The sequence below is a fragment of the Pristiophorus japonicus genome, chromosome 2, assembly GCF_044704955.1.
Source record: "Pristiophorus japonicus isolate sPriJap1 chromosome 2, sPriJap1.hap1, whole genome shotgun sequence".
NCBI lineage: Eukaryota > Metazoa > Chordata > Chondrichthyes > Pristiophoridae > Pristiophorus > Pristiophorus japonicus.
The window spans coordinates 273,491,544-273,517,807 of NC_091978.1; the positions used below are offsets into that span (position 1 = coordinate 273,491,544).

The 26,264-nt window shown below is 44.9% G+C and overlaps 1 protein-coding gene across 1 annotated transcript in view; it reads left to right on the forward strand.

Annotated features, from left to right (window-relative positions):
• The window catches only part of otop1 (otopetrin 1), a 33,883-nt gene extending 8,036 nt beyond the window's left edge, over nucleotides 1–25,847 (forward strand). The window contains exons 5-6 of the mRNA XM_070862242.1: nucleotides 15,289–16,271; nucleotides 25,677–25,847. Of these exons, the coding sequence (XP_070718343.1) occupies nucleotides 15,289–16,271; nucleotides 25,677–25,847 (1,154 nt within the window). The remainder of the gene's footprint in view (nucleotides 1–15,288; nucleotides 16,272–25,676) is intronic.
• Nucleotides 25,848–26,264: the final 417 nt, after the last annotated feature.

The following is a 26,264-nucleotide window of genomic DNA, read 5'->3' on the forward strand; positions in this document are numbered from 1 at the left end:
TTCAAACCTCTGCATGGCCTCATCTCTTCTTATGTCTATAACCTCTGCTAGTGCCACAATCCACCCAAACTCTCCATTCCTCTGAACCCATCCTCCTGTGCATTCTTGCTCCCTTCACCCAGCACTGCCTTCAGCTGGCTTGGCTCCACACACTGGAATTTCCTTTCTATACTGTTTTGCTTCTCCATACCACTCTTCTCTATCAAGACCCCTTTAAAACCCAACTTTTTGACAAAAAATGTAGACACCCCTTCTAATATCTGCTTCTTTGGCTTAGTATTCATTTTAAAATTATTTATCTATGAAAGGCTCTGAGATTTTTAAAAGAGCTCTGCTTAAAGTTTCATCTGAATGATGGCACCTCTGAAAACGCAGCTCTTGCTCAGCGTAGCATTGAAGTGTCAGCCTCGATTATGTCCTCAAGTCTTGGATGCTTAAACCTACAACCTTCTGACTCAAGCAAGTGTGCTACGAATGAGTCAATTTGACAATTAAAATTGAATTTAACTGAAAGCCCCTCGTCATTTTTAATTGCATAGTGTTACCTAAAGTGCTCCAAATGATACATGACAAAATAAATGGATTGACCCACAGTGAATTTTGTTGCAACCAAACAACCAGAACAATCTTATTGTATGCCGCAGATGTCAGTGCTATGGTCACTCTTACTGCTAATGCTTTTTGGGACATCTTTAAGTGATGCACCTTGAGGGGATAGTGTAGGGCTGCAGAGATGGAAGGAAAGCATACTAGACTTTCACTATGGGAATCTAACCCAGTGTGATGCAATTAAAGTCTTCTCTCTCTGCAGTTGTAAGGGTGCTGGTGTAATAAATATGGGGCAGTCTGAACCTAGCTTCCAGTGGATGCATGTCCAGAAGGTGACAAGGCATTTGACAAGGTGCCACATATAAGGTTACTGCACAAGATAAAAGTTCACGGGGTTGGGGGTAATATATTAGCATGGATAAAGGATTGGCTAACAAACAGAAAACAGAGAGTTGAGATAAATGGTTCATTCTCGAGTTCACAATCAGTAACTAGTAATGTGCTGCAGGGATCAGTGCTGGGACCCCAACTATTTACAATCTATATTAATGACTTGGAAGAAGGGACCGAGTGTAACGTAGCCAAGTTTGCTGATGATACAAAGATGGGAGGAAAAGCAATGTGTGAGGAGAACACAAAAAATCTGCAAAAGGACATAGACAGGCTAAGTGAGTGGGAAAGAAAATTGGCAGATGGAGTATAATGTTGGAAAGTGTGAGGTCATGCACTTTGGCAGAAAAAAATCAAAGAGCAGGTTATTATTTAAATGGAGAGAGATTGCAAAATGCTGCAGTACAGCAGGACCTGGGGGTACTTGTGCATGAAACACAAAAGATCAGTATGCAGGTACAGCAAGTGATCAGGAAGGCCAATGGAATCTTGGCCTTTATCGCAAAGGGGCTGGAGTATAAAAGCAGAGAAGCCTTGCTACAGTTGTACAGGGTATTGGTGAGGCCACACCTGGAATACTGAGTGCAGTTTTGGTTTCCATATTTACAAAAGGATATACTTGCTTTGGAGGCAGTTCAGAGAAGGTTCACTAGGTTGATTCCGGAGATGAGGGGATTGTCTTATGAGGAAAGGTTGAGTAGGTTGGGCCTCTACTCATTGGAATTCAGAAGAATGAGAGGTGATCTTATCAAAACGTATAAGATTATGAGAGGGCTTGACAAAGTGGATGCAGAGAGGATGTTTCCACTGATAGGGGAGACTAGAACTAGAGGGCAAAATCTTAGAATAAGGGGCCGCCCATTTAAAACTGAGATGAGGAGAAATTTCTTCACTCAGAGGGTTGTGGATCTGCGGAACTCACTGCCTCAGAGAGCTGTGGAAGCTGGGACATTGAGTAAATTTAAGACAGAAATAGACAGTTTCTTAAACGATAAGGGAATAAGGGGTTATGGGGAACGGGCAGGGAAGTGGACCTGAGTCCATGATTGGATCAGCCATGATCGTATTAAATGGCGGAGCAGGCTCGAGGGGCCGAATGGCCTACTCCTGCTCCTATTTCTTATGTTCTTATGAACTATCCACAAATTGGCAACAAACACTGAACCAGAAATTGCTGAAAAAATAATGGTGCATTAATGGCACTCACCATTATCAGTATGTAAACAATCCAGCAATTTATGGTGAAGAATAGATACGCTATGAGTTACGATTCTCCACAAATTGCTGGACGATTTGTGCCGCTCTGCCGTTAGTCTTGACAAAACCAAAAAAGTTACCTTCTAGCTGTGAGCCTTCCCAATGAAATTCATTGTGTGTTATAAAATTGCTGGATTTACATTAACGTGAATTAATCTCACTGCATCCATTTAGAGCTGGTAATGCATACGGACCCTGCTAATGATGTCTTTTAAGGTCCTGACATGACACTCAAACTTAGAGGCCCAGAAAGGGAACGTTGAAGTTGTGAAGTCTCACTCCAGCAGGTAGTGAATTGAACTAGAGATTTTTAAAATCGTTTTATCTGCCTTGGCAATATTTTTGTGCCAGTCTTGCCATTCACAGTCCGATTAGTGTCGGAAGGCAATAATTTTCAGGATACAAAGCTGTTTAGTCACAATTAGATACATTTCTTTCAGAAAATAACATTTAGGGTTATAGTATCTGAGTAATTTGAGACATGATGTGGTAAGTGTAGCATTCTTGGAAGGAAAATGCTTCTCAGTTTTCCACCACTGGGGTTTTCCTTATTTCATTTCTGGGTCTGTTGTAAACTAATTTGACAGTGATTGATTATTATGATTAGTTAACAACTCCATTATCGTGTACCATGCAACTACCTGGATGTTGGAAGGCCAACTAGATGGATGTTGGTCTTTTTCTTTGTCTAGACATTCCTATGTTCCTACTGAAGCAATGTAATGACATAGCCACTGGGTGGTTATTGTTTCTCATCGTGATGGATGGAGCCACTGATTCTATAGTTCATGGGTCAATAATATTTGTACATTTTGCACACCTACACTGCCATTCACTCATTACCAATTTCCAAACTCACTGGGTTACAATGTCCTCTATTTCGGCTTGTTCTTTTTAATTTGTTTCTTATTTTTCCTTTCTGTTTCTTTTTTCTCTCTCTCAATCCACTCTCTTTCCCTCTCTATTTATTTTTCTTTCTGTTGCTAATGTGAGTCTATTATACCTTATTTCCTTTTCCGTCGTTCGCTGTTTCTTTCTCTATCCTTTCTTTCATTATTTAAGGAGATAGACCATTGGGCACAACAGTCACGAGGTCCCAGATGCTAAATTGACATTGCTCAGCCATCATTGTTTCAACATTCCAGCGATTTAGGTGTGAATATATATATAGTGCGATGTGAACAATGAGGTAAAAGTTCCAATCAACATCAACAAGAACAACTTGTTATAGTGCCTTTAACATAGTAAAATGTCCCAAGGCGCTTCACAGGACCGTTATAAAACAAAATTTTACACTGAGCCACATAAGGAGAAATTAGGGCAGATGACTAAAAGTTTGGTAGATTTTAAGGAGCGTCTTAAAGGAGGAAAGAGAGGCAGAGAGGTTTAGGGAAGGAATTTCAGAACTTAGCGACTTTGCAGCTGAAAACACGGCCACAAATGGTGGAGTGATTGAAATAGGCGATTGAATTAGAGGGGGAGTGCAGATATCTCAGGGGATGTGGAGCTGGAGGAGATTACAGAAATAGGAAGGGGCGAGGCCATGGAGGGATTTGTAAACAAGGATGAGAATTTTAAAATCAAGGCTTTGCTTAACTAGGAGCCAATGTAGGTCAGTGAGCACAGGGGTGATGGGTGAATGGGAATTGGTGCAAGTTAGAACATGGGCAGACAAATTTTAGATGACCTCAAGTTTACAGAGAGTAGAATGTGGGAGGTCAGCCAAGAGTGTATTGGAATAGTCAAGTCTGGAGGTAACAAAGGGTTTCAGCAGCAGATGAGCTGAGGCAGGGGCGGAGTTGGGAGATGTTACGAAGGTGAAAATAGGCGGTCTTATGTTGCGGAAATGTGGTCGGATGCTCATTTCAGGGTCAAATATGACGCTAAGTTTGTGAACAGTCTGGTTCAGCCTTAGACAGATTCTAGGGAGAGGGATAAAGTTGATGGCTAGAGAACGGAGTTTGTGGTGGGGACCGAAGAAAATGGCTTTGGTCTTCCCAACGTTTACATAAGAACATAAGAAATAAGAACAGGAGTATTGTGTTCCTAACACAGAAAAGGCTGCACACAGGGAGGTTAAAGTAACAGTGACCTCAGTCTTTAATAAGACACTCCAGAGTGAGGATCAGGCCTTAGGGGCCGGCTTATATACAATGCTCCAAGGGATGCTGGGATCCCTTGGGACTTCAGGGGATGTGCTCCCTGGTGGCGGGACCTGGGAGTGCATGCTTTACAGATACACAACATCACTCCCCCCCAAGTCAAAGTGAAAACTATTTACAAGGTGAGGCGGTCGGGAGCCTTTCTTTCCCTGGTGGACCGCCTCGGTACAAATGTCGGTTCTGGTGTGTTGCCTGTGCCCTCGCTGGGCTGGCATGATGTTGGTCCTGCAGGGCTGCTGGATGAGCCTGGCCTTGCTGGGCTGTTGGGCATGATGGGTTCGATTTCCTGGTCTGGTGTGGTATTGTTGATCTTTTGGGTGTGTGTTGTGGGCTCGAAAAAGGTGGTGTCAGCTGTGGGGGATTCAGGGCAGTCTGTGAACCACAGCCTCATTTAGTCCAGGTGCTTTCTGCAAATTTGTCCATTGTCTAGTTTGACTAAAAACACACTACTCCCTTCTTTAGCTATCACCGTGCCAGCAATCCACTTGGGACCATGTCCATAGTTTAGCACATACACAGGGTCATTCAGATCAATTTCCCGTGACACAGTGGGGCGACCATCGTTTACATTTTGTTGCTGTCGCCTGCTCTCTACCTGATCATGCAGGTTGGGGTGAACCAGCGAGAGTCTGGTTTTAAGTATCCTTTTCATGAGTAGCTCAGCCGGGGGCACCCCTGTGAGCGAGTGGAGTCTCATAGAAACATAGAAAATAGGTGCAGGAGTAGGCCATTCGGCCCTTCTAGCCTGCACCGCCATTCAATGAGTTCATGGCTGAACATTCAACTTCAGTACCCCATTCCTGCTTTCTCGCCATACCCCTTGATCCCCCTAGTAGTAAGGACCTCATCTAACTCCTTTTTGAATATATTTAGTGAATTGGCCTCAACAACTTTCTGTGGTAGAGAATTCCACAGGTTCACCACTCTCTGGGTGAAGAAGTTCCTCCGCATCTCGGTCCTAAATGGCTTACCCCTTATCCTTAGACTGTGACCTCTGGTTCTGGACTTCCCCAACATTGGGAACATTCTTCCTGCATCTAACCTCTCTAAACCCATCAGAATTTTAAATGTTTCTATGAGGTCCCCTCTCATTCTTCTGAACTCCAGTGAATACAAGCCCAGTTGATCCAATCTTTCTTGATAGGTCAGTCCCGCCATCCCGGGAATCAGTCTGGTGAACCTTCGCTGCACTCCCTCAATAGCAAGAATGTCCTTCCTCAGGTTAGGAGACCAAAACTGTACACAATACTCCAGGTGTGGCCTCACCAATGCCCTGTACAACTGTAGCAACACCTCCCTGCCCCTGTACTCAAATCCCCTTGCTATGAAGGCCAACATGCCATTTGCTTTCTTAACCGCCTGCTGCACCTGCATGCCAACCTTCAATGACTGATGTACCATGACACCCAGGTCTCTTTGCACCTCCCCTTTTCCTAATCTGTCACCATTCAGATAATAGTCTGTCTCTCTGTTTTTACCACCAAAGTGGATAACCTCACATTTATCCACATTATACTTCATCTGCCATGCATTTGCCCACTCACCTAACCTATCCAAGTCGCTCTGCAGCCTCACAGCATCCTCCTCGCAGCTCACACTGCCACCCAACTTAGTGTCATCCGCAAATTTGGAGATACTACATTTAATCCCCTCATCTAAATCATTAATGTACAGTGTAAACAGCTGGGGCCCCAGCACAGAACCTTGCGGTACCCCACTAGTCACTGCCTGCCATTCTGAAAAGTACCCATTTACTCCTACTCTTTGCTTCCTGTCTGACAACCAGTTCTCAATCCATGTCAGCACACTACCCCCAATCCCATGTGCTTTAACTTTGCACATCAATCTCTTGTGTGGGACCTTGTCGAACGCCTTCTGAAAGTCCAAATATACCACATCAACTGGTTCTCCCTTATCCACTCTACTGGAAACATCCTCAAAAAATTCCAGAAGATTTGTCAAGCATGATTTCCCTTTCACAAATCCATGCTGACTTGGACCTATCATGTCACCTCTTTCCAAATGCACTGCTATGACATCCTTAATAATTGATTCCATCATTTTACCCACTACCGATGTCAGGCTGACCGGTCTATAATTCCCTGTTTTCTCTCTCCCTCCTTTTTTAAAAAGTGGGGTTACATTGGCTACCCTCCACTCCATAGGAACTGATCCAGAGTCAATGGAATGTTGGAAAATGACTGTCAACGCATCCACTATTTCCAAGGCCACCTCCTTAAGTACTCTGGGATGCAGTCCATCAGGCCCTGGGGATTTATCGGCCTTCAATCCCATCAATTTCCCCAACACAATTTCCCGGCTAATAAGGATTTCCCTCAGTTCCTCCTCCTTACTAGACCCCCCGACCCCTTTTATAACCGGAAGGTTGTTCGTGTCCTCCTTCGTGAATACCGAACCAAAGTACTTGTTCAATTGGTCCGCCATTTCTTTGTTCCCCGTTATGACTTCCCCTGATTCTGACTGCAGCGGACCTACGTTTGTCTTTACTAACCTTTTTCTCTTTACATATCTATAGAAACTTTTGCAATCCGTCTTAATGTTTCCTGCAAGCTTCTTCTCATACTCCATTTTCCCTGCCCTAATCAAACCCTTTGTCCTCCTCTGCTGAGTTCTAAATTTCTCCCAGTCCCCAGGTTCGCTGCTATTTCTGGCCAATTTGTATGCCACTTCCTTGGCTTTAATGCTATCCCTGATTTCCCTTGATAGCCACGGTTGAGCCACCTTCCCTTTTTTATTTTTATGCCAGACAGGAATGTACAATTGTTGTAGTTCATCCATGCGGCCTCTAAATGTCTGCCATTGCCCATCCACAGTCAACCCCTTAAGTATCATTCGCCAATCCATCCCAGCCAATTCACACCTCATACCTTCAAAGTTAGCCTTCTTTAAGTTCTGGACCATGGTCTCTGAATTAACTGTTTCATTCTCCATCCCAATGCAGAATTCCACCATATTATCGTCACTCTTCCCCAAGGGGCCTCGCACAACGAGATTGCTAATTAATCCTCTCTCATTACATAACACCCAGTCTAAGATGGCCTCCCCCCTAGTTGGTTCCTCGACATATTGGTCTAAAAAACCATCCCTTATGCACTCCAGAAAATCCTCCTCCACCGTATTGCTTCCAGTTTGGTTAGCCCAATCTATGTGCATATTAAAGTCACCCATTATAACTGCTGCACCTTTATTGCACGCACCCCTAATTTCCTGTTTGATGCCCTCCCCAACATCACTACTACTGTTTGGAGGTCTGTACACAATTCCCACTAACGTTTTTTGCCCTTTGGTGTTCTGCAGCTCTACCCATATAGATTCCACATCATCCAAGCTAATGTCCTTCCTAACTATTGCCTTAATCTCCTCCTTAACCAGCAATGCTACCCCACCTCCTTTTCCTTTTATTCTATCCTTCCTGAATGTTGAATACCCCTGGATGTTGAGTTCCCAGCCCTGATCATCCTGGAGCCACGTCTCCATAATCCCAATCACATCATATTTGTTAACATCTATTTGCACAGTTAATTCATCCACCTTATTGCGGATACTCCTTGCATTAAGACACAAAGCCTTCAGGCTTGTTTTTTTAACACCCTCTGTCCTTTTAGAATTTTGCTGTACAATGGCCCTTTTTGTTCTTTGCCTTGGGTTTCTCTGCCCTCCACTTTTCCTCATCTCCTTTCTGTCTTTTGTTTTTGCCTCCTTTTTGTTTCCCTCTATCTCCCTGCATTGGTTCCCATCCCCCTGCCATATTAGTTTAACTCCTCCCCAACAGCACTAGCAAACACTCCCCCGAGGACATTGGTTCCGATTCTGCCCAGGTGCAGACCGTCCGGATTGTACTGGTCCCACCTCCCCCAGAACCGGTTCCAATGCCCCAGGAATTTGAATCCCTCCCTGCTGCACCATTGCTCAAGCCACGTATTCATCTGAGCTATCCTGCGATTCCTACTCTGACTAGCACGTGGCACTGGTAGCAATCCCGAGATTACTACTTTTGAGGTCCTACTTTTTAATTTAGCTCCTAGCTCCTTAAATTCATTTCGTAGGAACTCATCCCTTTTTTTACCTATGTCATTGGTACCAACGTGCACCACGACAACTGGCTGTTCTCCCTCCCTTTTTAGAATGTCCTGCACCCGCTCCGAGACATCCTTGACCCTTGCACCAGGGAGGCAACATACCATCCTGGAGTCTCGGTTGCGGCCGCAGAAACGCCTATCTATTCCCCTTACAATTGAATCCCCTATCACTATCGCTCGCCCACTCTTTTTCCTGCCCTCCTGTGCAACAGAGCCAGCCACGGTGCCATGAACTTGGCTGCTGCTGCCCGCTCCTGATGAGTCATCCCCCTCAACAGCACTCAAAGCAGTGTATCTGTTTTGCAGTGGGATGACCACAGGGGACACCTGCACTACCTTCCTTGCACTACTCTTCCTGCTGGTCTTCCATTCCCTCACTGGCTGTGGACCCTTCTCCTGCGGTAAGACCAACTCGCTACACGTGATACTCACGTCATTCTCAGCATCGTGGATGCTCCAGAGTGAATCCACCTTCAGCTCCAACTCCGCAACGCGGACCGTCAGTAGCCGGAGGTGGACACACTTCCCGCACATGTAGTCGTCAGGGACACTGGTGTTGTCCCCGTGTTCCCACATGGTACAGGAGGAGCATATCACGTGACCGAGCTGTCCTGCCATGACTTAACCCTTAGATACACTTAAATTGCCGACAACAATGTTAAAAGTTACTGACTAATAAAGAAAAAGAAAAACTACTCACCAATCAGCAGCCAATCACTTACCACGTTGGCTGTGACGTCACCTTTTGATTTCTTTCTACTTCTTTTTTGACTTCTCTCAGCTGGAGCTGCACAAGTCACGCCTCTCTCGACTCCCGCCTCTCTCGACGCTCCCCGGACTGCTGAGCCTTTTATAGGCCGCTGCCTCTCTCGACTCCTGCCTCTCTCGACTCCCCGGACTGCTGAGCCTTTTATAGGCCGCTGCCTCTCTCGACTCCCGCCTCTCTCGACGCTCCCCGGACTGCTGAGCCTTTTATAGGCCGCTGCCTCTCTCGACTCCCGCCTCTCTCGACTCCCCGGACTGCTGAGCCTTTTATAGGCCGCTGCCTCTCTCGACTCCCGCCTCTCTCGACTCCCGCCTCTCTCGACTCCCCGGACTGCTGAGCCTTTTATAGGCCGCTGCCTCTCTCGACTCCCGCCTCTCTCGACGCTCCCCGGACTGCTGAGCCTTTTATAGGCCGCTGCCTCTCTCGACTCCCGCCTCTCTCGACTCCCCGGACTGCTGAGCCTTTTATAGGCCGCTGCCTCTCTCGACTCCCCGGACTGCTGAGCCTTTTATAGGCCGCTGCCTCTCTCAACTCCCGCCTCTCTCGACGCTCCCCGGACTGCTGAACCTTTTATAGGCCGCTGCCTCTCTCGACTCCCGCCTCTCTCGACGCTCCCCGGACTGCTCGTGCGGTAGCTGCGCAGTACTCGGGATAGGTGGTTTGGAGTGAGCCTTCTGTGACTCGTTTAAGGCTCTGTTTGATGGTTTGTATTGCCTACTCTGCCTGCCCATTGGAGGCTGGTTTAAATGGGGCTGAGGTGACATGTTTGATCCCATTGCGGGTCATGAATTCTTTAAATTCGGCACTGGTGAAACATGACCCATTGTCACTGACCAGTATGTCAGGCAGGCTGTGGGTGGCAAACATGGCCCTCAGGCTTTCAATGGTGGCAGTGGCGGTACTTCCCGACATTATTTCACATTCAATCCATTTTGAAAAAGCATCCACCACCACCAGGAACATTTTACCGAGAAACGGGCCCACATAGTCGACATGGCTCCTCGACCATGGTCTGGAGGGCCAGGACCACAAACTTAGTGGTGCCTCTCTGGACGCGTTGCTCAACTGAGCACATACGCTGCATTGCCGTACAGAGGACTCTAAGTCAGAGTCGATACCTGGCCACCACACGTGGGATCTGGCTATCGCTTTCATCATTGCTATACCCGAGTGTATGCTGTGGAGATCCGAGATGAACGTCTCCCTGCTCTTTTTGGGTAGCACTACGCAGTTACCCCACAACAGGCAGTCTGCCTGAATGGACAGCTCGTCCTTTTGCCGCTGGAACGGCTTGATTGGCTCTTGCATTTCAACGGGGATGCTGGCCCAGCTTTTATGCAGTACACAGTTTTTTACTTGGGACAGTAGAGGATCTTGGCTGGTCCAAGTCCTAATCTGGCGGGCCGTGACAGGTGATTTATCATTTTCAAATGCTTCCATGACAATCAATAAGTCTGTGAGCTGCGCCACCATCAACAAGTTTGCAGGCTGCGCCATTTCCACCCCTGTGGTGGGCAATGGTAGCCGACTGAGAGCATCTGCACAGTTCTCGGTGCCTGGCCTGTGGCGGATGGTATAGTTATACGCTGATAGTGCAAGTGCCCACCTTTGTATGCGGGCTGAGGCATTAGTATTTATCGCCTTGTTTTCAGCGAACAAGGATGTGAGGGGCTTGTGATCGGTTTTCAGCTCAAATTTGAGGTCAAACAGGTACTGATGCATTTTCTTTACCCCGAACACACACGCTAATGCCTCTTTCTTAATCATGCTGTAGGCCCTCTTGGCCTTAGACAAGCTCCTGGAGGCATAGGCGACAGGTTGCAACTTCCCCGCAACATTAGCTTGTTGTAATACACACCCGACTCCGTACGACGACGTGTCACATGCTAGCACAAGTCTTTTACACGGGTTATACAATACAAGCAGCTTGTTGGAGCATAAAATGTTTCTGGCTTTCTCAAAAGCAATTATTTGTTTTTTTTCCCCATACCCAGTTCTCACCTTTGCGCAATAACACATATAGGGGCTCTAAAAGGGTGCTTAACCCTGGTAGGAAGTTACCAAAATAGTTGAGGAGTCTCAGGAACGACCGCCGCTCCATGATGTTCTGTGGCCTGGCCGCGTTCCGGCTGTGTTCCTGATAGCCTCTGTCTTGGCATCTGTGGGCCGAATGCTGTCCGCTGCGATCTTTCTCCCCAAAATCTCCACTTCTGTTGCCACGAAGACGCATTTCGACCTCTTCAGCCGCAGCCCTACGCGATCCTATCGCTGGAGGGCCTCCTCCAGGTTTTGTAGGTGCTCGGCGGTGTCCCGACCTGTGACCAATATGTCGTCCTGAAAGACCACCGTGTGTGGTACCGACTTGAGTCGTCTCTCCATGTTTCTCTGGAAGATCGCTGCAGCCGACCAAATTCCAAACGGGCATCTGTTGTAGATGAACAGTCCCTTGTGCGTGTTGATGCAGGTGAGGCCCTTCGAAGACTCCTCCAGCTCCTGCGTCATGTAGGCCGAAGTCAGGTCGAGCTTGATGAACGTCTTTCCTCCTGCCAGCGTCGCAAATAGGTCGTCTGCCTTAGGTAGTGGGTATTGGTCCTGTAGCGAGAAACGATTAATAGTTACTTTATAATTGCCGCAAATCCTGACCGTGCTATCACTTTTGAGTACTGGAACAATCGGGCTGGCCCACTCACTGAATTCCACTGGGGAGATGATGCCCTCGCGTTGCAGCCTGTCCAGCTCGATTTCCACTCTCTCCCTCATCATGTGAGGTACCGCTCGCGCCTCTGGGACCAAGTGGATCCGCACCTTCACTCCGGAAAAGTTTCCAATGCCTGGCTCAAAAAGGGAAGGAAATTTGTTAAGAACCTGGGTACCGGAGGCCTCATCGACATGTGATAGCGCTCGGATGTCATCCCAGTTCCAGCGGATTTTGCCCAGCCAGCTCCTTCCAAACAGTGTGGGGCCATTGCCCGGGACAATCCAGAGTGGCAGTTTGTGCACCGTGCCCTCGTAGGTGACCTTGACCATGGTGATAAGCTCTTTGGTGTACGTTCTCAGTTTCGTGTGGATGGGGCTCATGGCTGGTCTGAGTGCCTTGTTGCACCACAGTCTCTCAAACATCTTTTTACTCATGATGGATTGGCTAGCGCCAGTGTCCAGTTCCATGGCTACGGGCAGCCATTCAATTTTACATTTAGCATTATAGGTGGACATTTTGTCGAAAATGTGTGCACCCTGTGTACTTCAGCATCTGCCTCCTCTCTCTAAGACTCGAAACTGCTTTGATCCACCATGGACCGATCTTCCTCTGCCACGTGGTGGTTAGCAGGTTTTCGAGGTGCCCCATTGTTCCACAGCTCTTGCAAACATACCTTTTGAAGCGGCATGAATAGGCTGAATGGAAGCCTCCACAACATCAACAAGTGTGAATTGCCTTGCATTCATCCTTTGTTGGGGACTCGGAGTCATCTGGGTCACCTAAGGCCTGCTGGCAGTTGCAGACACGTGGGTTCTGCCTTGTACATTTCTGCTTGCAAACACAGTTCCAGTTAATTTATGAATATTGCTTGCACTTGTGTGCTGAGAGATTTGTTTGGTGTTATCACTGGTGGACATAAACGCCTGTGCTATCGCAATGGCCTTACTGAGGGTCAGTGTCTCTACAGTCAAAAGTTTTCGTAGGATGGTCCCATGGCCAATGCCCAGTACAAAAAAGTCTCTGAGCATTTGCTCCAGGTAGCCATCAAACTCACATTGTCCTGCAAGTCGCCTTAGCTCGGCGATGTAGCTCGCCACTTCCTGACCTTCAGATCGCTGGCAAGTGTAGAACTGATACCTCGCCATCAGCCGCTCTCCCTCGGGTGAAGATGCTCACGAACCAGTGCGCACAGCTCCTCATATGACTTATCTGTGGGTTTCACTGGAGCCAGAAGATTCTTCATGAGGCTGTAAGTCAGTGCCCCGCAGACTGTGAGGAGGACAGTTCTCCTTTTTGCAGCGCTTCCTTCTCCGTCCAGCTCGTTGGCTACAAAGTACTGGTCTAGCCGTTTGACATAGGCATCCCAGTCCTCACCCTCCGAGAACTTCTCCAGGATGCCCACAGTTTGCTGCATCTTTGCGTTGGATTCGTATTCTCGTCGCCAGTTATTGTGCTCCTAACACAGATGAGGCTGCACACAGGGAGGTTAAAGTAACAGTGACCTCAGTCTTTAAAAGACACTCCAGAGTGAGGAACAGGCCTTAGGGGCCGGCTTATATACAGTGCTCCCAAGGGATGCTGGGATCCCTTGGGACTTCAGGAGATGCGCTCCCTGGTGGCAGAACATGGGAGTGCATGCTTTACAGATACACAACAAGGAGTAGGCCATATGGCCCCTCAAGCCTGCTCCGCCATTCAATACGATCATGGCTGATCTGATCATGGACTCAGCTCCACTTTTCCGCCTGTTCCCCATAACCCCTTATCGTTTAAGAAACTGTCTATTTCTATCTTAAATTTATTCAATGTCCCAGCTTCCACAGCTCTCTGAGGCAGCAAATTCTACAGATTTACAACCCTCTTAGAAAATAAATTTCTCCTCATCTCAGTTTTAAATGGGTGGCCCCTTATTCTAAGATCATGCCCTCTAGTTCGAGTCTCCCCCTTCAGTGGAAACATCCTCTCTGCATCCACCTTGTCAAGCCCCCTCATAATCTTATACATTTCGATAAGATCACCTCTCATTCTTCTGAATTCCAATGAGTAGAGGCCCAACCTACTCAACCTTTCCTCATAAGTCAACCCCCTCATCCCCGGAATCAACCTAGTGAACCTTCTCTGAACTGCCTCCAAAACAAGTATATCCTTTCGTAAATATGGAAACCAAAACTGCACTCAGTATTCCAGGTGTGGCCTCACCAATACCTTATATCACTGTAGCAAGACTAACCTGCTTTTATACTCCATCCCCTTTGCAATAAAGGCCAAGAGACCATTGGCCTTCCTGATCACTTGCTGTACCTGCATACTATCCTTTTGTGTTTCATGCACAGGTACTCCCAGGTCCCGCTGTACTGCAGCACTTTGCAATCTTTCTCCATTTAAATAATAACTTGCCTTTTGATTTTTTCTGCCAAAGTGCATGCCCTCACACTTTCCTACTTTATACTCCATCTGACAAATTTTTGTCCACTCACTTAGCCTGTCTATGTCCTTTTGCAGATTTTTTGTGTCCTCCTCACACATTGCTTTTCCTCCCATCTTTGTATCATCAGCAAACTTGGCTACGTTACACTCAGTCCCTTCTTGCAAGTTGTTAATATAGATTGTAAATAGTTGGGGTCCCAGCACTGCTCCCTGCAGCATCCTACTAGTTACTGGTTGCCAACCCATGAATGAACCATTTATCCCGACTCTCTGTTTTCTGTTAGTTAGCCAATCCTCTATCCATGCTAATATATTACCCCCAACCCCGTGAACTTTTATCTTGTGCAGTAACCTTTTATGTGGCACCTTGTCAAATGCCTTCTGGATGTCCAAATACACCACATCCACTGGTTCCCCTTTATCCACCCTGTTGGAGGAAATTTCTGCTCATCTAGTAATGGATGTCGGACAAGCAGTCTAACAATTTAGAGACAGTGGAAGGGTCGAGAGAAGTGCTAGTGAGGTGGAGCTGAGCGCCATCAGCGTTCACCATGTGATGTTTCTTTTCCAGCAGTTTCTGGCCCAATACGTAAACAATAGATTACTTGAAAACACAGGATTTGCTGTTGTTTTAAAGATTAAAGTGAATGAAATGATATATTATACTACGTTAATGTGAATTTTCCTATAAAATAGTTTTTACGATGCAATGTTTAGTTAACTGTTCAATATTCCCTTACTGCGATATCGCATATTAGACTGGAGGAAATTTCAGGTGTATTAGGTTATTGGGAGGCCCAGATTTGGTAATTGTGAAGTCTAAAATCAGGTGTATCCTAACAGACTATGACACACAACGGGTATGCATTAGCAGCCAAGATATTTTGCAAATATTATTTAAAGATAATCTGTGTTATGCTTTACTCAATTTCTTTGCAGAAAAGACTGGACCAAATTGCAATTGTACTACAAATGCATGCGCTGTTTTCTACAAAGGTTTCTATTACATGTACCCTTTCAACATTGAATACCATGTATTTGCTTCTGCCATGCTTTATATCATGTGGAAGAATGTCGGACGCAAGCTGGAAGACCACAGACCACACAAACTCATGTTTAAGGCACACTACAGCATATTGCCAGGTCCAGTTCTGGGAGCTGCTGTATTTGCAACCACAATAGGAATTCTTATTGTGTACAGCATACAGGTGGGGCATTCAAAAGACCATCGAAAGTCCGCTGTGGCTATGTTTTACTTGTACAGCATTGCAGTACTGAGTTTAATGTCTGCAGCAGCTACAACCGGCCTGGTTGTTTATCGAATGGACAAAAGATCAGTGGATTATTCCAAAAATCCCACTAGAAAGCTGGATGGCTACCTTCTGGTCAGCACGGCGTGTGCTTCCTGGCTCCTGTGCTGGTGCTCGATGGTTGCGGCGATTTCTGCAGAAGCCCGTCCATATTACACATGGCTGAGCTTACCATTTTCCGCATTGGTCATCATTGAGAAATACATCCAAAACATCTTCATAATCGAATCCCTTCACCGCAAACGCGATAACGGCGAAGAGGATTTAGGAAGGACCCGGGGGATCTTTGCCGTTTCGGGATGCAACGACATCCCTATGACAGCCTCGTGTTGTGGCGTTGTGAACAAGTCCTTGAAGAATCTGGATCCAGAGATGTGTGGCACAGCTGACCGCCGCATCGCTCGCGCTCCGGGACACAGCGGGTGCAGTAGCAGTGGGTGCAGTAGCAGCAGATGCAGCGAGTGCAGTGGGTGCAGTGGGAGCGGCCAGCCTACTCTGTCCCAACAAGCTGCTTCCTTCCCCCTGTCGAGGTTCAGGGAAAGGGACAAACTCGACAAAAATAGACTAATACTGAAGAATGTTGCTGCGTTTCTGTTCCTGTGTAATATTTCGGTAAGAGAGATTTAGAAATATATTTTAAGAACCAGTTAAAAAAAATCTTTCAGCTTTCATTCATAAAATAAAGTATTCATTTTTTAAAGCAGCATTCACTACGAAATACAGGTTGAACCTCCCTTATCCAGAACCCTCGGGACCTGGCCTGTTCTGGATAAGGGATTTTTCTGGGCGAGGGGTGGTCACGTTAAATTGGATGGTACAGGTACTGAACAACGGGGTATCGGGGCTGGTTAGCTTGGGGCTGTGAGTGCGGCAGAGAGATCATGGGAGGGGGCAGTGGATCGAGGCGTCAGGCCAGCGATTGCGGGAGTTGGCAGCGAGGAAGGACTTCAATTTATTCATGTCGGAGTTCTGTGCATGCGCTACCCGGTGGCCAGGAATGGTTCTGGTCAAGGGGTGGTTAAGGGAGGTTCAACCTGTATTGTCAAACGATATCTCAGTTGAGGAAAAGAGTCGGAGGCTTTTAAAATAAATATTCATGGTTACGACATAATCAAGAGGAATAAGTGGAAGTTGATCATCCAAGTAGACCATTAGATCAATGGAATAGGAATTAATGGGACTTTTTTTTACACAAGACCTTTAGGGGGAAAAGAAGGAAAGTAAGAAACTACCAAACATGTAAGGGAAATAGAAGTGCAAAAAGAATAATTTGAGATGAATGTAGCTGAAGATGTTAAGGATAATATTAAAACATTCTTCAAGTACCGTAATAATAAGGAAGCCATCAGAGGAGCAGGTTAGAAGAACTGTCAGAAATAAAATGGTAGTGAAATTAAAGAAATATAATAGTTGAAATATTAAATGGTAGGTGGGTATTACCATTCCATCAAAAAACACTGAAAACTTCTATTCAAACCTGGCCCTCTGGATAATCCCAATATAAAAGTGTTCACATTCACCTGCAATATCGGAAATAAAAACAGAGAATGCTGGAAATCTCAGCAGGTCAGGCAGGATCTGTGGAGAGAAAAACAAAGGGCCCGAGTTTGGTGCAACTTAAGTCCCGCCCAAGTACCATTGAAAGGACTGCTAAGATCCTGATGGTACTTTGGGTGGAAGTTGGGTGTAAAAATGTGGAAAAAACCACCTGGTGGAAAAAAATAGGCCTTGCACGCCAATTCTGGGTGGCAGCGGGTGGCAGGTCGCATTCTGGGCGGCAAATGCAATCCTCGGGAAAGTAACGCTGAGGAGGGGGGAACGGCAAAAATAAAATGTTTTCAAAACAATAAAAAAAAACTACCAGAAATCCTTCAGAGAACCCCATTGACCAAAAATTCCTGCAAAAGAAATAAAGAAAAGTGCACTAACCCTTTCTTGCAGGTCTTCATACTTACCGTTCAGGTAAAACCTGCCTCCACGCGGTGGTCTCTTCTGCTGCTGGAGTGGAGGACTGTCCGGACCAATCTGGGGACTCAGCGGGCGGGAGGACTTTTGTCAGCATTGTACGCCGGCGCACGCCAGCGGACCCTCCCCAGCGTTCTTCTCTTCCCGCCGGCGTGAAGACCTGACTAAACTTGTTCGGAGGGGATAATGCCCAGAATACATCAAGACCGCCGAGTTAGTCGGCGGTAAGCCGACCAAACTCAGGCCCAAAGTTAATTAAAATACTGCAGATGCTGGCATCTGAAATAAAAACAGAGAATGCTAGAAATCTCAACGGGTCAGGCAGCATCTGTGGAGAGAAAAACAAAGGCAATATCTATTATGCCTGTAGGTGGCACTGTGAAACGGGTTTCAATGTAAAAATTTATACGATGACATCTTGATACAGGTAATTACTATGCTTATAGTGAGTTTCCATATTCAGGTCATTCATCATGATCCCCTAACCTCTTTCTGCTTTGATAACTTTATTATTTATAACCGGAACAAACCAGGAGAAATCAGTGCCTGTTCAGAAATGAAGAAATCTTGCTAATATAGATAGCCAGCTCTGTTCAAAAAATAGGGGCTCGTCAAACTTTAAATATTAAAACCTCTGCACTGTTTCAAAAAATGTGCCAAATATTTTTTAATTATTAAAAATAAAACTGGGAGATATGTAGGCTTTGAAATATAAGGGTCTGTTCAATGTTAGAAAAATTAGGACCTCCTCATTCATTGAAAAATTGGCGACACCCCCACTGAGGTACTTTGCCAATCATCCCACTGAGGTAGTTCCCCCCAATCCCCTGAGGAGGTACATTTCAGATCACCTTACTGAGGTATTTTCCAACGCCCCTCTCCCCACCCCACTGAGGTTCTTTTGTTACTCCTCACCACCATTAAGGTTTCCCTGATTCTCTTACCTCTTTCAAATTCCTCCTTCCCCCTCTCCCTCGCTTCATTCCTCTCTTAATAAAAAACAACCAATGTCGGTCTGCAAGTGGAAGATCCTGTCGAACAAATCTCCTTCACTCTTTTGAGGATGTTACAGATAAATTAAATTTAAAAAAAACTCCCACACAGTTTTTACTGTAACCAAATCTTTAACAACATGTCACATGAAAGGTGTCTAATTGAATCAAAAGTAGCATTAATCTAATATAATTAATGTGAATGGATAAGTAGTTGGATTAAAAAAAAGGAAACAGTATTGGTGAGAGGTAAAGTGTCAGGCATGCTGTGGTGTTCAGTGGAATCCCACAAGGGTTTGGGTCTGGACCCTTGGAGGGCTTAAATTTCCCCAGGAGTTGCCCCGTTTTTTTTGGAGTAAGTAGCTTTTTTTGGAGTAACGTAAAAATCGCAAATTTCCCCATTTAACTTGCTCCAATTTAAGTCAGTTTTTTTTTCTAGTTTTGTTTTTTCTCGCCAAAAGGGGGCGTGTCCAGCCACTTACGCCTCTTTTGCCAATGAAGCAAATTTGGCCAGCTAAAAGTTACTCCACACTAACTTAGTTTAGTGTATATGGCCACTTTTGTAGACACAGAAAAACCTTACCTACATTTAAGAAATCAGCGCAGGTAGCCAGAGATAGGGGGATGGGGTGGGGGGGGGGGTGCGGGGAGAGAGGAGGGGGGACGATGAGTTAGAGGATTCTAAAGCATTAAACACCTTCACAACATCAGCACAACACCTTCAGCATAACAGCTGCACAACATCATCAAAAATAAATGAAAGATAAATCAGCTACTGAAAATAGAGCAGTCCTACCTTGCCGACTGCAGAATGCACTGGCTATCTCTCCCGCCAGGGCTAGGGACGGCAGACACGCATGACTGTAGGGGTGAGGGATTTTTACTTTTTACAGTTGTTCCTAAATGTTATGTGGTCCTAATGGAACATGATTCAGTTTTAATGCAAAAAACCTTTTATTGGATATTTTACAATGCACTTCAGCAACAACAGCAAAGAAAGGCTGCACACATCCCTCACCCACATCTCGGGGAAAGTGCACTTCCTCATAGGGTTGGTGATGGTGGTGGGTGGGGGAGGTTGGGGGCCCGGCTTGGGTCTCACCGGTGGCTGGTGCATGGATTGAAGTGGGAGTGGCATTTAAATATCCGACCTTCGTGCCCTTATTGCAGCAGCTTGCTCCCTCATGGTATTTGCCATCGTTTGCACACCCTCTGAAATCCCCGCCCTCAGTTCCCGTCTCAGTGCTGATATTTCTCCCGACAGTGTCGCCACCTCATCACGCACCCCACTGACGGTTGCCACGAGTGATCTTGTAAGGGCATTGGTCTCCTCACATATGATATAATCTGATTAACATCTAATGAAGGCTGCATCTCAGGAGAGACTAGTCGGCTTCTCCTTCCCCTCGCCGTGGGTCTGCCTAGTGGCACCCCTCCAGTGCGAGGTGCAGGCTGGGATGGTGGGGCACTGGGTGTTCCAACATGCATTTCACCAACACCACTGGGACCCGCAACCTCGGAAGGTGTGAAACCATGGAATGTCGCCGCGGAGCTCATGGAGGTTTCTGGCAGTGTGATGCCCTGTACTATGGATCAGCATTCTCCCATGAACACATTTCCATGGGCTCCTCCACCCCCCACCCACCTTGGTCTGGAGCGCACGCACCTGGATCTTCTGGTGGATCTTCAGGATGTTCAGGATTATCTTCTTCTTCTGCAAAATACAACAGAACAGTCAAATGGTTAGCAGCACAGGAGGGGGCAGGATGGGTGGCATGAGTAGTCTAACGCGTAGCAGGCCAGTCAGCAGGTTGATTTGAAGGGCGATGATGCATTTTAATGACTCACTCTCACTCTCGCATGTGGGTCCAGCTTGTGCAGAGCTGATTCTTTTTCTGCAGATGCGACTCAGTGAGGCAGCAACCCTCTGTTCCAGTGGTGATAGTTGGTGCAGATTTGGCGGCCCTCCTCCTGTTCTAAGTCTTTCCCTTTTGTTGTGGGTCAATTTCTTCTGCAAAGATGAAAATATAACTTTTCACACATGATGCGCTTCTGATGGGTGGGACATATGCAGATGGTCACATTTACAATTGCAATTCCATTTAAAGATGAAGATATTATTTACACTCAGTACTTGACCAATGTCCTGCCATTTCTTTTTGCACTGGCTTCCAGATCTTGCGGTATTCACCCCTGCGGAGTATTCTTCTGCAACTAGGTTCCAGCGTCTCCTCATTTCTTTGGGTGGAACTTTTGTGAGACCACTCTTACTGATATCCAGCTCCAGCCATTTGTCTTCAATGACAGTGACTAGTTTCTCCACTTCTTCATGGAGGAAATTCTTTGTTCTTGTTGCACGCTCTTGCGTCATTGGTGTATTGGACTTACATTCAGGTAATATTGAAAAATCACAGTTTTCACCTTTCTTCCACGAATGCAGCATTCCTTTCCTCTCCCTCAACCACCAAAAATCACTATTCACACCTTATCTTTATATATGGTCCATTGCCAATGCTGCTGAGGCACTGAAGACGCTCTCCCTTTAATTGGCCGATTGCCAATCTTCCTGCTCCATTGCGCATGCACGCACGCTGAAACGGACATGCATCCTGCTGCTGGCACTTGAGGAGACGCTGGGCCCAACCCCCCCCCTCCACCAGCTGCGCTGAGTAAACGTGGCCCAAGCTCCGATCCCCGCAGGTTTCTCTGCGCCACGCCAGGGGACCACAGGGATCCAGGAATGGCCAAATTATTCAGGTAAGTTTTCGGCGCATTTTTTCCCCCCACGAAGTTGGCTCACCATGGCTAACTACGCTGCTCTAAGCAGCTGGGAAATTTGGGCCCGTAGTTTCCAATCTTCATGAATGACCTGGATATGGAAACCAACTATAAACTTATCAATGATCAAAATATCACCCTTGGCTCAGTTGAGCCCTCTCATCTCTGAGTCAGAAGGTTGTGGGTTCAAGTCCCAATGCAGAGACTTGAACACAAAATCTAGGCTGACACTTCAGTGCAGTCCTCAGGGTATGCTGCACTGTTGGAGATGCTGTCTTTCAGATGACACGTTAAACTGAGGCCTTGTCTGCCCTCTCAGGTGGATGTAAAAGATCCCAAGACACAATGTCCAGGGCAATATTTAGCCCTCAACCAACATCACAAAAATAGGTAATCTAGTCCTTAGCTCATTGCTGTTCATGAGATCTCGCAAATTGACTACACTTGAAAAGTGCATTATTAACTGTAAAGCACTTTGAGATGTCCTGGGGTCGTGAAAGGTGCTAAATAACTGCAACTTCTTTCTTTCTTCCTTAATATGTTTAGAACACAAAAATAAGGAGACAAGTTGAAACAAATGGTGCAACAAAAGACTTACAAAAGCTGCTCGATTGTTTATATAATTGGAGAAACAGTAACATCTAACTGTGTTAAATACAAAGTTTTACATATAGATCAAAAAGAGTTGGACATAAGCATGAAATAAATGGAATTAAATTAGCAGATTGAAATTTAGAAAAGAACGAGAGTAGTAGTAGACACATCACATTCAATGTGCAGACAATAGAACAATAGTATCAAAAAAACTGACAACATGCTAAGGTGACACTAAGCTGGGTGGCAGTGTGAGCTGTGAGGAGGATACTAAGAGGCTGCAGGGTGACTTGGACTGGTTAGGTGAGTGGGCAAATGCATGGCAGATGCAGTATAATGTAGATAAGTGTGAGGTTATCCACTTTGGTGGCAAAAACAGGATGGCAGATTATTATCTGAATGGTGACAGATTAGTAAAAGGGGAGGTGCAACGAGACTTGGGTGTCATGGTACATCAGTCATTGAAAGTAGGCATACAGGTACAGCAGGCAGTAAAGAAAGCAGATGGCATGTTGGCCTTCATAGGGAGAGGATTTGAGTATAGGAGCAGGGAGGTCTTGCTGCAGTTGTACAGTGCCTTGGTAAGACCACACCTTGAGTATTGTGTGCAGTTTTGGTCCCCTAATCTGAGGAAGGACATTCTTGCTATTGAGGAAGTGCAGCGAAGGTTCACCAGACTGATTCCCGGGTTGGCAGGACTGACATATGAAGAAAGACTGGATCGACAAGGCTTATATTCACTGGAATTTAGAAGAATGAGAGGGGATCTCATAGAAGGATATAAAATTCTGATGGGATTGGACAGGTTAGATGCAGGAAGAATGTTCCCGATGTTGGGGAAGTCCAGAACCAGGGGTCACAGTCTAAGGATAAGAGATAAGCCATATAGGACCAAGATGAGGAGGAACTTTTTCACCCAGAGAATTGTGAACCTATAGAATTCTCTACCACAGAAAGTTGTTGAGTCCAGTTTGTTGGATATATTCAAAAGGGAGTTAGAGTGGCCCTTACAGCTAAAGGGATCAGGGGTTATGGAGAGAAGACAGGAGTGGGGTACTGAAGTTGCATGATCAGCCATGATCATATTGAATGGTGGTGCAGGCTCGAAGGGCCGAATGGCCTGCTCCTGCACCTATTTTCTATGTTTCTATGATATATAATAAAATTATAGGATAGAATATAAATCTACAGTTATGCTAAGGTTTTACAATGAACTAACTGGACCACACTTTGAAATTTGTTTTCAGGTTTGTTCACTCGGTCACATAAAATATATTCTTACATTAGAATAAATACAGAAAAACAGTAACACAAATCGCAGGTGTAAATGAGATTGAGCCAGAAGAAAAAATGAGGGAATCTGAAACTTTATATCCTAGAAAAGAGGAAGTTGAGGGGGATCTTATTGAAGTATATAAATATCAAATGATACAGATAGGGTCAACACAAATCATCATATATAGGTTTACCAAGAAATTGGGACTAAGGTATATAATTGAAGTTTGTGAACACAAATTTGAAACAATTACCAGGAAACCTCTTTGTTTCGGGTGATAAATACTTTGGATAATCTAGCGCAAAAGCAAGGGAACAGAGGCAATATATTGGGGTATTAACATACAATTGGTTGCCAGATTGGGAGAGATAATATGCTGGAAGGATAAATGCTAATCATAGAATGGTTACAGCACAGAAAGTTTTGACCGTCGAGCCTGTGCCAGCTCTCTGCACGAGCATTTCAGCTAGTCCCACTCCCCGCCCTTTCCCCATAGCCCTGCAATTTGTTTTTCCTTCAGGTACATATCCAATTCCCTTTTGAAAGCCACAATTAAATCTGCCTCCACCATCCTTTCAGGCAGTGCATTCCACATCATAATCACTTGCTGCATAAAAAAGTTTTCCCCTATGTCGCCTTTGGTTCTTTTGCCAATGTCTTTCGGATGAGATGTTAAACCAAGGTCCCATCTACTCTCTCAGGTGGACATATTTTGAAGAAGAGTAGGGGAGTTCTCCCCGGTGTCCTAGCCAATAGTTATCCTTCAACCAATATTACTGAAACAGATTATCTGGTCATTATCACATTGCTGTTTGTAGGAGCTTGCTGTGTGCAAATTGGCTGTCGCGTTTCTCACATTACAACAATGACTACACTCCAAAAGGACTTCATTGGCTGTAAAGCGCTTTGAGACATCCAGTGATCATGAAAAACACTGTATAAATGCAAGTCTTTTCTTTAATTACCTTAAATTTGTGTCCTCTGGTTCGCGACCCTTCTGCCAATTGGAACAGTTTCTCTCTATCTACTCTGTTTAGAACCCCTCATGATTTTGAACTCCGCTATCAAATCTCCTCTCAATCTTCTCTGCTCTAAAGAGAACAATCCCAGCTTCTCTAGTCTATCCATGTAACTGATGTCCCTCATCCCTGGAACCATTCTTGTAAATCTTTTCTGCACCATTTCGAATGCCTTCACATCCTTCCTAAAGTGAGGAGCCCAGATTTGGACACAATGCTCCAGTTGAGGCCGAACCAGTGTTTAATAGAGTTCATCATAACTTCCTTGCTTTTGTACTCTATGCCTCTATTTATGAAGCCCAGGATCCCATATGCACTTTTAACCGCTTTCTCAACCTGTCCTGTCACCTTCACCGTTTGTGCACATATACCCCCAGGTCTCTCTTTGATGGGCTGAATGGCCATTTCTTATCCCTGACTTTCCTTATGCTGAAGTTTTTTTATTTTCTCAACTTTTGAACATTATGAACACTTACACTATGTCATAAAGAATATAGCAATTTAAAAGTTAACTGGGCTCAAAAGATTATGGATACATTTATGTATTATTTAAAAAATTGTAGGGCATGCACTTCTTGTTCACAAACCTTTCTTCCTGTTGTCATGATTCTTGATCAGGCTGTTATGTCAAAATTTACTATTGCAAATTGCTATGCCAGCATCTCCCATTCAATATTGCCATGTCAACTGTCACAATGTAGTTACAGGCTCTGGCCACCAGGTGACCTTGTGAAGTGAGTTTCTGAAGTATTTTTCCCAAATCTGTCACTATCCTTTATATCAAATAAAAATTCATATTCATCGACTGACAGGGAAATACCATGGGTAATTTAGCAGTTCTTTTTAAAATAAATCAATGAGGGGTAAAATTAATCATTTAAGACAGAAACATTCCATGTAAAAATGTAAACTATAGGCTATTAAAACTTTTGAATTGTCACAGTAATTATCTTTAGAAATAACAAAGCCATTAATAAACTTATTGAGTTATATTGGTAAAGGGTAGGTTTTACTGATCTTACTTCCCACCACCATTGAGGTCATTTCTCCCCACCACCATTAAGTATATAATTAATGCAAAACATATTTTTGCTAATATTTACCAATGTTATGGCCAGTAGTTCTGTAACGTAAGTGGAGGTTATCAAAAACACCCTGAGCCAAATGCTGAGGTATAAAGCTGGTATAAGGTAATCAACAATTCAGCTACGTAGAGAAGATGTAAAATACAATACTACTAGTACAAAGTCCATTGGATGTCAAAAAAGACTTGTGCTATAAAAACAAAGTTGATCATGTTGGTATGTTGCATTACTCTAAAGAGTAAATAGCTAGCTTTTAATGGCAATTAGTAATCCACCTGACTCTAAATTCTTTTTTTTCCTTTTTCAAGTTTTGGATACTTCCAGCTTTTGGAGTGCGACCCCAGTTTGACAATGGTTTGGAAGAAAATGTTTATGGCTTTGAAACGTGGATTCTAATTGTAAATCTTGCAATGCCTTTTGCTATTTTCTATCGTATGCATGCATCTGCATCTCTTTTTGAGGTGTTCTGTGCAACTTAACTAATGTTTTATGTAGTTTTAATAAAAAGCACATATTTGTGAGCTGATAAGTAAGATAAGCTACTTTAGTGGATTTGCATTATATATCTAGGTCTTTATAAAGTTCATACAAATCCCCATATCATATTGAAAATGAAAACTGACACAGTTGACATGTTACTAATGGATAAATATTAGTAAATGCTGTGACTAATACCAGTTGGTCCCTTTAAAAAGCTTCATAGTTATTGTTCATGTTCACAGCTTTGGAAAACATTGTTCTCAGAAAAAAATACTACTTTAGATAACGCTAGCTTCAAAATACCTTACACAAATGTATTTCATTCCATATATTCTGGGTAAAGTTAGCTGCTGTTTTTAAGTTATTTTAGTTTATATACATAAGAACCTAAGGACATAAGAAATAGGAGCAGGAGT